At 36.4% G+C, this 10,632-nt stretch overlaps 2 protein-coding genes across 2 annotated transcripts in view; both read right to left on the bottom strand.

Annotated features, from left to right (window-relative positions):
- Positions 1-2,731: 2,731 nt before the first annotated feature.
- On the bottom strand, positions 2,732-4,056 carry LOC127647537 (cytochrome c oxidase assembly factor 3 homolog, mitochondrial). Its single transcript, XM_052131816.1, has 2 exons — positions 3,834-4,056; positions 2,732-3,200 (listed from the first exon to the last, which is right to left on the bottom strand). The coding sequence occupies exons 1-2, from the start codon at positions 4,015-4,017 to the stop codon at positions 3,094-3,096; spliced, it is 291 nt and encodes a 96-aa protein (XP_051987776.1). The 5' UTR covers positions 4,018-4,056; the 3' UTR covers positions 2,732-3,093.
- A 971-nt stretch (positions 4,057-5,027) lies between these two features.
- The window catches only part of LOC127647536 (rho GTPase-activating protein 27-like), a 38,523-nt gene continuing 32,918 nt past the window's right edge, over positions 5,028-10,632 (bottom strand). The window contains exons 16-20 of the mRNA XM_052131815.1: positions 9,649-9,747; positions 9,462-9,539; positions 9,226-9,360; positions 8,337-8,442; positions 5,028-7,411 (exon numbers count right to left, since the gene is read on the bottom strand). Of these exons, the coding sequence (XP_051987775.1) occupies positions 7,237-7,411; positions 8,337-8,442; positions 9,226-9,360; positions 9,462-9,539; positions 9,649-9,747 (593 nt within the window). The 3' untranslated portion in view covers positions 5,028-7,236. The remainder of the gene's footprint in view (positions 7,412-8,336; positions 8,443-9,225; positions 9,361-9,461; positions 9,540-9,648; positions 9,748-10,632) is intronic.

Raw genomic sequence — 10,632 nt, 5'->3', positions numbered from 1 at the left:
AGACCCCATTGCCAATGCCTAGGGATCCAAACAACCACCTTGACACACAAGCTCAGAGGAGGGACGTGTTTTCGTGTATGACATTCTTATCAGTATGAACACATTGCTTCTCTCTGTGAGCAGCTGGGCCTCTCTGCCTCCAGTCCGCACTAATCACCCTTGTCCCACTGTAAAACATTTGCCAAATCATATTTCATGTTAAGAACAGCTTGTTGGATGGACAGAGAGAACATCACATATAAATACATAGCAGAAATGTAGGAGAGGTGATGGCTGCCGATCTGATTTCACCCTTATGCCATCTCAGATGTGTAGTGTTTGACTTACTTTCTTCTCCTGAACACAAAATGAGATTTTTAGAAGACTAGCTCAACTCTGTATGTCCATACAATGCAAGTGAATGGTGATCAGACCTTTGTAGCTCCACAAATCACATAAAGGAAACAGAACAGGGATCCATAAGACTCCAGTGTTTAAATCAATGTCTTCAGAAGTGATAGGTGTGGGTGAGAAACAGATCAAAATGTAAATCCTTTTCTACTCTAAATCTCCACTTTCACTTTTACACCAAAAAGTAACATGCAGTGCCTGTTTAGTCTCACTTTCACATCTGAAATTGAAAGTTGAGATTCATAAGGACTAATACTAAAATACAATAGTAAAAAAAAAAGACTTAAATATTGTTTTGTTTCTCACCCACACCTATTATATTGCCTCTGTCGATATGGATTTAAACACTAGAGTCATATGGATTACTTTTATGCTGCCTTTATGTGATTTTTGGAGCTACAAAGATCTTATCATTCACTTGCATTGTATGGACCTACAGAGTTGAGATATTTTTCTGAATATCTTTGAGTTCTGCTGAAGAAAGTCATACTGTACATACTGTACACATACAAGTAAAAACAAAAGAAAGTTTTAGATACAAAATCACTTCATTCCTCATTCATACCCATTCTGACAGGGTTGGGGAGTAACAGAATACATGTAATGGGATTACATATATAAAATACAAAATATAAGTAACTGTATTCCATTACAGTTACAATTTAAATCCTTCGTAATTAGAATACAGTTACATTCAAAAAGTATTTTGATTACTGAAGAGATTTCTTTGCATTTTATTGTCATTTGTTGCATTTAATATTTAGTCCATTCAGATGGAAATCATTTATACATATAAATGATGCGATCCAAAGTGCATTTGAACAGCGGTGAAACACGTTCTTATGATGTGGTACATTCATACGAGCAGACAGAGAAGTATGTTTGAAGTAAGTTCGGAGCAGACGAAATGGAAATAAACCTTGTGTAAATTGTCAGCAGTATGCTAAGCTAAAATGCTAACATGCATATATTTTGTTTTTATCAAGAAAATTAATTGTTAGATAATTTTTTTTTTTCTAGCAAGACCTTTGATATTAGGGCAAAAATCGTTCTCTTGATAATATTTTTTGTATTGTTTTCATGTAAAAATATCTAAAAATCGTGCGTGCTTTACACCACTCCATCCGACGCTTGGCATTGTGCTTGATGATGCAAAGCTTGCATACAGCTGCTCGACCATGGAAACCCATGCCATGAAGCTCCTGGCGCAGTTTTTGTGCTGATGTTAATGCCAGAGGAGGTTCGGAACTCTGCAGTTATTGAGTCAGCTTTGGCGACTTTTACTTACTATGCGCCTCAGCACTCGGCGACCCCGCTGTGGATCTGGATTACATTACGTGGTCTGTCACTTCGTGGCTGAGTTGCTGTGGTTCCTAAACGCTTCCACTTTGCAATAATACCACTTAAAGTTGATCGTGCAATAACTGGGAAGGAAGAAATTTCACAAACTGACTTGTTGCAATGTTGGCATCCGTACCACGCTCGAATTCAATGAGCTCTTTAGAACGACCCATTCTTTCACAAATGTTTGTAAAGGAAGACTGCATGTGCTAAGTGCTTGATTTTTATACATCTGTGGCAATGGGACTGAATAAAACACCTGAATTCATTGATAAAGAGGTGTGACTCAATACTAGTATATATTTATAAAGAAAACCACTTTAACAAGTAAAAAACTTTTACTGAAATCTGTAAAATTTTCACTAGTATAATTTTCGTTATCTGTTGTTCACTGATATTTATAATTAATTTCTTACTAGTTGAAATTCCAAATACACATCGGCTATGCACGTCTTCTTGCTAGTACAAACTAAATATTTCTTTTTTCAATAATTACATTGTACTATAAATACTTGTAAGAAAGTCTTATATGATGTCTTCAATCTATCTTAAATATGTGAAATCTATTTCCAGACATCTGAATTAACATTGCTCAATGTGATCAATAATAAAAGGTTTTACTAGTGCAAATGTAATTACTGATATACAAAATTATAATTTTCACTAGTGAAAATTGAACTGTTGATTTCTAAAATTCCAGCATGCGACTGATATCAAAAAGGCTTGTGAGCTGATCTAAAACCTTAAAAAAGTAAAATCAATCAAGGAGACTGTACATCTATGATGGTGTCAGCTCAATGACACAAGTGCAGAAAGCCACAGTGTGTAACTGTAAGATTATCTAAACTTGCAACTGTTGGGTAAACAATATTTAAAACACCAGAATCTCCTGATGTTACTTCACATACTGCTGTCTAGTGGTATTTAGTGGAATAGAAAGAATGCGTCTACATAAAAGCACATCTTTATTGTAAAAAGTTAAAGAGATTAAAGAGTATGCAAGATTAGGTCTCTATGAAGGAATGATCGGAGAAACTGTTCACTGAATCATGTTCCTGTATCTCAAAATGTTTTTTTTTTTTTAATGAACGCCATTGTAATGAACATATGAAAGGGCACAATCAAGAGATGATTAAAATAATAATAATAATAAAAGTAATTCCTGAATGAAACAACACACTCCTGAAATACAATTTACTGTTCTTTAATGGTTTTGACTTTGGGAATTTGTTTTAATCATAAATAGATCCAGAGTCCCAAACTATAACATAATGTAATGATGTTAAAATGTCCTCAGCAAAAAAGACTATTGCAACACCATTGAAAGTGAATGACAGCCAGGTATCAGTGAAATAATAGGGCCTAAGAGTTTGCCCCTGTCCGGGGCCCTTTCATGATGAAGCCCTTTGCCTCGTCATCAATCTCATCCATGATTCTCTCCTGCTTCACTGAGAGAATGGTGTAACTGACTGATGCAAAGATGTTGTAGTTAAGGCCATTAAATGACAACTTTGCAGATTAATAATGAATAAACTTACAAACAAATGCTTGACTTAGGTTATGTTTTCAGAGGTCAATAAAAATTATCACAATTTTTTGGTATGCCCAACATGCATATTTGAATCCCTCTTTATGAGGTAGTACAATTCTTAGAAGTACCTTGCAGTACCATGTAATGGTACATAAACATTAAATACCATCACTGAACAATGATCCCTATATGAAAATGTACTATGGTAACCTATAGCCTAATTTCCACCACAATACTAAATTTACTGCTGTAATACAACAATGAATTAAAATGAGCTCAAACAGTACACGAGGCTTTAAGAATCTTTGTGCCAATTATCTTTCTTATTATAATTACAATGGTGGCTAATAACATGTTATTCAGTATTTTGGCATAAACTACTTACCATAGTTAACTTTAAAGCGTTAAACACATTATAAAGGAAGTTCACAGGAAAGGTATATAATACTCGGGCTTTATTTAGCTAAAGTGAAACTGAAATTAAGTATGCAAAATAAAGCTCACCCATTAATCAAAATTAACCAGAAAAGGCTCTGTCGTCTGTCATGTTACGAAACACTTTGAAGGATACACAAGCCCACCACAAAAGCGCCGATGGCAAGGCCCGTGATCAAATTGCGGCTTCTCAGTCGTTTTGATTGGATCTTCCAATGTTCGAGTTCTTGTTGTCTTTTGACGAGCTGTTTTTGAGCCACTGTGAGGGGTTTCGGCGAAGTTGAAGCCCCTGAAGCGTCCCCAGCACTCTTGCCTTCCATGATTGTTCCGGGTTCTGTGTCTGTGACGTAACACAGTGCGCCAATCAAATATGTTTTCTTTTTTCCCCCGTCAGATGTCCCTCTACAACTAAACACCAAGTGGCGCCATAAGTATGAGGCAATTTTGCTAGTAGTATTTTACATTTACATTTATGCATTTGGCAGACGCTTTTATCCAAAGCGACTTACAGTGCACTTTTACAGGGACAATCCCCCCGGAGCAACCTGGAGTTAAGTGCCTTGCTCAAGGACACAATGGTGGTGGCCGTGGGGATCGAACCAGCGACCTTCTGAACAGTTCTGATTAACAGTTATGTGCTTTAGCCCACTATGCCACCACCATTTTATTTATTACTATTATTAATTCTGTACATTTTCTTAGATACAGTCTGAAATCATTTCCATAATTCAGTTAATATGATAGCTCATATGTTCATAATCATATCTATCATAAATCACAGATTTTATTTGTGGGTTAAAAGTATAGTTCACCCAAAAATGAAAATGCTCTAATCATTTACCCACCCTTATGCCATCCCAGATGTGTATGACTTTCTTTCATCTGCTGAAGTCAATTAGAATCATTTTTCAGCTCTGTAGGTCATTACAATGCAAGTGAATGGGTGCCAAAATGTTGAAGCTTCAAAAATCACATAACGGTATCACAAAACTAAATCATACGACTCCAGTAGTTAAATCAATGTCTTCAGAAGCAATATGATAGGTGTGGGTGAGAATATATATATATATATATATATATATATATATATATATATATATATATATATATATAATATTAAAATTAAAAAGACAAAACTATATAACTATAGCATCTCCAGTTTTACATATTCAAATTGCCTGTTTTCTGTTACCATGTGTAAGTTAGAGTAAAATGAATTTCAGGCTCAACTTGTGCAGTTGTTGGCTGTCATAACTCAAATTAGCTAATGCTATCAACGTAACCAAACTTGGACCATTGCTTCATGTAATCTAAAAAAAAAAAACCCCACTTAGATTCTGTGAACTATCAGCTTTTATTTTTTGTTGTTGTTTTGTTTTTGTTTTTTTGACAATTGTTTACAAATGTAATACCTATTTTTGACAATTGTTTACAAATGAAAACAGGCAAATCGGGGAACACTTCCACATACAGGATAATGTTGGATGGTCTATAATAGTAAAATATTGTATAGTACAGTACAATATGCAAATTCTAAGCTATAATTGTACATATAGTAACAGTTGTAACAGCTTAACTTCAATGCCAACATCTCATCAAACACCCTGGTCTTGCAGGTTCACACTTGCCAACATCAGGAAAATAATTACTTTCCTGTCTGAATGTGCTACACAGCTCCTGATCCAAGCTCTGGTCATTTCAAGACTGGACTACTGCAATGCTGTTTGCCTGTCCAGTCTTGAATCAGCCAAAGAGGGCTCACGTCACCCCACTCTTTATTTCAAACAAAACTCGCTGCCAGTAGCTGCCCATCTGTTCAGTGAACACTTAACCAATCCACATTAATTACACTTAATATTTATTAAAAAAATAATTAGCAAGATAGTCTGTCTCTTTCTTCTGCACTAGCATCTTTACTACTCCAGCCACTGTGTGAACTTAAGATATTGTTGACTTTTGTACAACAAATTGCTTATGTTCCTCATTTGTAAATCGCTTTAGATAAAAGGGTCTGCTAAATTACTAAATGTTTCAACAGCTAAATTTCATTCAAGCATAAGCAAGAACTGAACAGACAGCACCACATTTATTGATGGTTTCCCACATTGCACTGATCTAAAGTCTAGTGATAATATCTGTTTGCTTTTTTTAATTGATGTGCAGTTTTAATCTGACTTGCAATATAATAATTGTGAATGCACACTCTTGTAAACGTTTTATATCTTATCTCTGTCTATTTGCATGATCTCAGTAATTACAAGTTTAAAAACTGCACATGTTTGCGTAAAATTAAATTAAAATGGTGTATTGATTTTATTTACAGAATACTTATCTCTATAATAAAACTGAAAATGCCAACTATTACTTAACCATATTTTTATATAAACAAAAGTCTGTAAAAATATGTACAGCTTTAGTCTACAGCAACAAAGTTTGTATTTAACACTCAATGCAGAGTCAACATTTTACTTTTACTACATTCATACACATGTATTGTACTGTCAGTATTTTATACTAATATTTGCTCATAAAGGCACATAAAATATATTCACTATGTTAGTCGGTTGGGTAATTACTCTCTTTTTTAGTTTTAACAACAATCCCTCTTTGCTCTGCAATAAAGTTCAAAGTGTTCATACCACTTTGGTAAATAAGCACTTTTAAAGTCTGGGTTTCGTCATAAAGATCTTTGTTCTGAGATAAATTCACATCAAGCAAACATAAATAGAGGATCTTTTGTTTGGCGCTTAATCAACCTCTGCACTGTGATCTCGCAGGAATTAAACTATTTGTTTGACTGGCTAAATGAGGGATGTTCTTGATGCTCCACAAGCACGATACTTTAGTGAAAAGGCAATAATATATAATTTTCAGTAGTATGCAAGTATGTGCACTGTCATTAGTTCACTGAGGACTCCACAAGTGTGAACATTCACATTGCATTAACAAACAAATGTCCTATCGGATAGGATCTGATTGATCATATTGGCTGATGATAATTTTGTACTCTTAATTTCTTAAATACCAAGAACATAGATCAGAGAAACAATTTGGAACAAGGCAGTTCTGGGGCACCATGTCTGAAACCCAAAAATCCAATCAAAGCTTCTCACTCATGCAAATGTTTGAACTAAGTCTAATGATGCTGTTTCACAGGGTACTGAAATCCAACCTAGGACTGTAAACCCAGAGGTGGTCCTTAGATGTGGGTCACTGAATACTTCCAGCTTGTATATCAGTCTTTAACAGATTTTCCATTTGAGTATATATCCACTGACATTAAAAACTTATGATGCCATAATTGCTGAAAAACATTGCTGATTGGTTGTGAATTTGGTTAAAAAGAAAACATGAATGGGGATCTGTGACAAGTTCGTTAGAGCCTACAGGCCAATCATTTGTCCACATTTCTAAACATGATCTTAACATATATGAAAGTCTGTATCCAATCAGTAAAAAGAGAACAATCAGTAACCTTGTTCATTTCACAGGAGAGTTCATGGTAATGTCAGATTTTGGAGTCAAAGGGTTGGATGATTTTATTTGGTTTGGAAGACCTCGTTGTATTCGTTGAGAATGAGCTCCACGATTTGGTTCTGGAAGACCATGTGGATGGTGATGTTGGACTCTTCTTGTGGTCTCAGTAATGTTGGGCCAAAAACGATGGACATACTTTGTACAGACATGCGGTTCGACTCACCATTCGCAATCACCCTGCAAGACAAATGGGTTTATGGTCAGGAATGTAGTCCAGCTAACATTGTGTGGATACATACACTAGTTTTAGTGCTGTATCATAACCGTAGACTGAAGTTTAGAGCTTTTCGTTTTTAAAACTTTTCGTTTTACTAGCTTTTCGTTTGTATTTTTGAGTGGTGGTGGCGTAGTGGCTAAAGCACAGGGCTGTTAATCAGAAGGTCACAGGTTCTAACCCCACAGCCACCACCATTGTGTCCTTGAGCAAGGCACTTAACTCCAGGTTGTTCCAGGGGGATTGTCCCTGTAATAATTGCACTGTAAGTCGCTTTGGATAAAAGCGTCTGCCAAATGCATAAATGTAAATGTAAATGTAAAAGTTAATGTTTTCCTGCTACTAAAATGGTCTAGAAACTTCATAACTGTCCCCAGACATCAGCCCCTCCATGTATTAATATAATTCGATGATCTTTCTAGAATGATACTAATTGCCTGTTTTCTGTTTCTGGTCTCGAGACGCAATGTAAAAATTACAGCAACAAACGATCCAGAAGGAAAACTACAACCATAAGTGTTATTTGGAGTAAACATAAATTTCCAGCTCAAATTGTGCAGTTGTTGGCCGTCATAACAACTCAAAATGGTAAATGATATCAATGTCACTAACCTCAGACCATCGCTTTGTGTCATCTACACACTCAGGTGAGGCACTGTCATAAAGAAAATTGGCATCTCCACTCTATGAAGTATCGGTACTCTAGAGCCACATGCATTTTGACATTTTTTACAAATGTAATCCTTTAAACATCACATTTCCCACTAAGAATATAGGCCGATGCGAGTGAAAACACTGGAGACCGTAAATTGAAAACAGGCGAATCGTAGAACACTTCCACGTTCAGGAAAATGGTGGATTGCATGAAGTGAAAAAAGAGGCCCATACTTGCGAAGATGTTTGAAGAGAACCTCCATGGTGTCGTGGTTGGGCAAAGGCAGGTTTCTCACCAGATCTCGCATATATGACACTTTTTGTTTGTAGTCACTCATTTCTAGAAAAAGAATACAAGCAAATTTATTGAACCATTACTTGCATACTGTATCTATGTCCATTGTGTTTTTCTATGTCTAAAATATATTTCTGTTACAGCAAACACTTTCATTAGGTTTACTGAATCCTCCCTTGTTCATAATACTCAGAAATGCCTGTAACCAAGTGAACTTAATTTAACTTGTTGTTACAATGAATACAAGTTTACTTTAGTCCATTTTTGTTTTAATCCATGCTTTGCAGGGGACTCGATAGGGAGAGTAAATGTTAAGATTACATTTTATTTTATGTGTTTGTGCAAGTTGAATATAAAGGGATATTTGTTAGTGTTTAATGTTTTGCTATGCTGAGATTAAGAAGTGTTTCTGTTATGTTGGAGATTTGGGGGTTACTATTATGGTGAACAAAGGAGCTTGAGTTTAAGTTGAGGGCAGTTACATGTAGCAAATTATATTAATTGCCACTTTGTTGAGCAGTTGCTGTGCTAACCATAGCATAGTTGCTAAACTACACTCTGTTGTGCTTATCACTAGCATGTACTTAGCATGCTAACGTTCACTGTCACTAATTAGCACATAAAGAAATAAATTATTACTTTAGTTACTTTGTCATGTCTAATTTTGTTGTTTACCTAATTCTGTAAGGTTCTCCCTACACAAAGTATTTGTTCAGATTACATAGTTATTTTAAATTAAGAAAACTAATTTCAAACATGTGAAACCACTGTCCACGACTGAATAAAGTTCAGCCAAAGAGCTATTTTTATGAGTGTAGTTATACTCACTAATGGCAGCAATGAAGCCATCAAAGAAGCTGAAAGGGAACAGAGGCTCTGGAAGTTCACGCAGGAAGAGCTTTAGCGCTCCTGTGATCACATGGATCTCCTCCCACTGCCCGTCCTCCAGATCCAAATCCTCTTCTACAGAAGGAAAGAAAGCCATGAGGGATTTGAGTGACAAATCCTGTTAAACGTTAAAGGTTGAGGGAATCTTTCCTAATGTTTCTGTAGCTCTTGTTTACCATGATCAGCTTTATAACGAAGCTTTTGTATCACAGCCAGATTCCCGCTCACTCTGTAGATTCCATCTATTTTTAGACCTGCTCAAGACAAACAAGTGCATACTTTAGATGACCAAGGAAGTTCTTAGGACAACTTTGCTTTGTTATTGATTTATATACATGAACAGAGAGCAAAATGAAATATTACCCCTTTTCTCCACAGTTCGGATGCATTTTTCCACAAACTTGGGCACGGTTGTGTTTTCCCGATGACACAGGGTGTCTAGGTGACAGCCAAATACATTATCTGCAACAAAAGAAAATGAATAAATTAATCTCAATAGAATTCAATACTGGATCAACAGGTGAATAAATCTAAAAATAAATTCAAAAAGATTTTAAAGGGATAGTTCACCCAAAAATGACTAAAACCCCCCTCACCATCATGTTATATTGCCATATATGATTTGGGCTCTACATTCATGAATTGATCAATGATTTGATTTGATTTGAGATTTTATGGCTTAAATTTGTATCTTTTCATTATACAAAGTGATTGTGGAGCGGAGGGGAGTGGGGCCGGGTCGGAATATCGCGCGCCCGGTCCCCAATCGGCCTGATGAGCGCGAGGGATAAAGGCGGCCAGTGATGATGGTTCGAGAGAGAGTACGGGCATATCCGTCATGTGTGTGTTTATGTTTGTGCTTTTGGTTGGAGTTTAATTAAATTATCATTTATGTTGACAAGCGGTTCTCGCCTCCTCCTTGCCCATCCTTTAACTGTGTTACATTGGACACTGTTAAAGGATGGGCAAGGAGGAGGCGAGAACCGGCTTGTCAACATAAATGATAATTTAATTAAACTCCAACCAAAAGCACAAACATAAACACACACGACGGACATGCCCGTAATTCTCTCTCTCTCAAACCATCGTCACTGGCCGCCTTTATCCCTCGCGTGCCTCATCAGGCCGATTGGGGACCGGGCGCGCGATATTCCGACCCGGCCCCACCCCCTCTCTGCTCCACAGTGATCATATGGCTTCAGAAGACTTTGAATATTACGCACAAGTCGCATGAACCACATTTCAACTGCTATTGTATGGAAATCTGCAATAGTGACATTCTTTAAAATATATCTGTGGCAGGGCAGAGCCGGGTCGTGATCATACACACCCGGTCCCTTATCAGGC

Source organism: Xyrauchen texanus, chromosome 8 (genome assembly GCF_025860055.1).
Source record: "Xyrauchen texanus isolate HMW12.3.18 chromosome 8, RBS_HiC_50CHRs, whole genome shotgun sequence".
In the NCBI taxonomy this organism is placed as follows: domain Eukaryota; kingdom Metazoa; phylum Chordata; class Actinopteri; order Cypriniformes; family Catostomidae; genus Xyrauchen; species Xyrauchen texanus.
The sequence above is the reverse complement of the archived record's forward strand: the minus strand, read 5'-3'. Positions and strand labels throughout refer to the sequence as shown.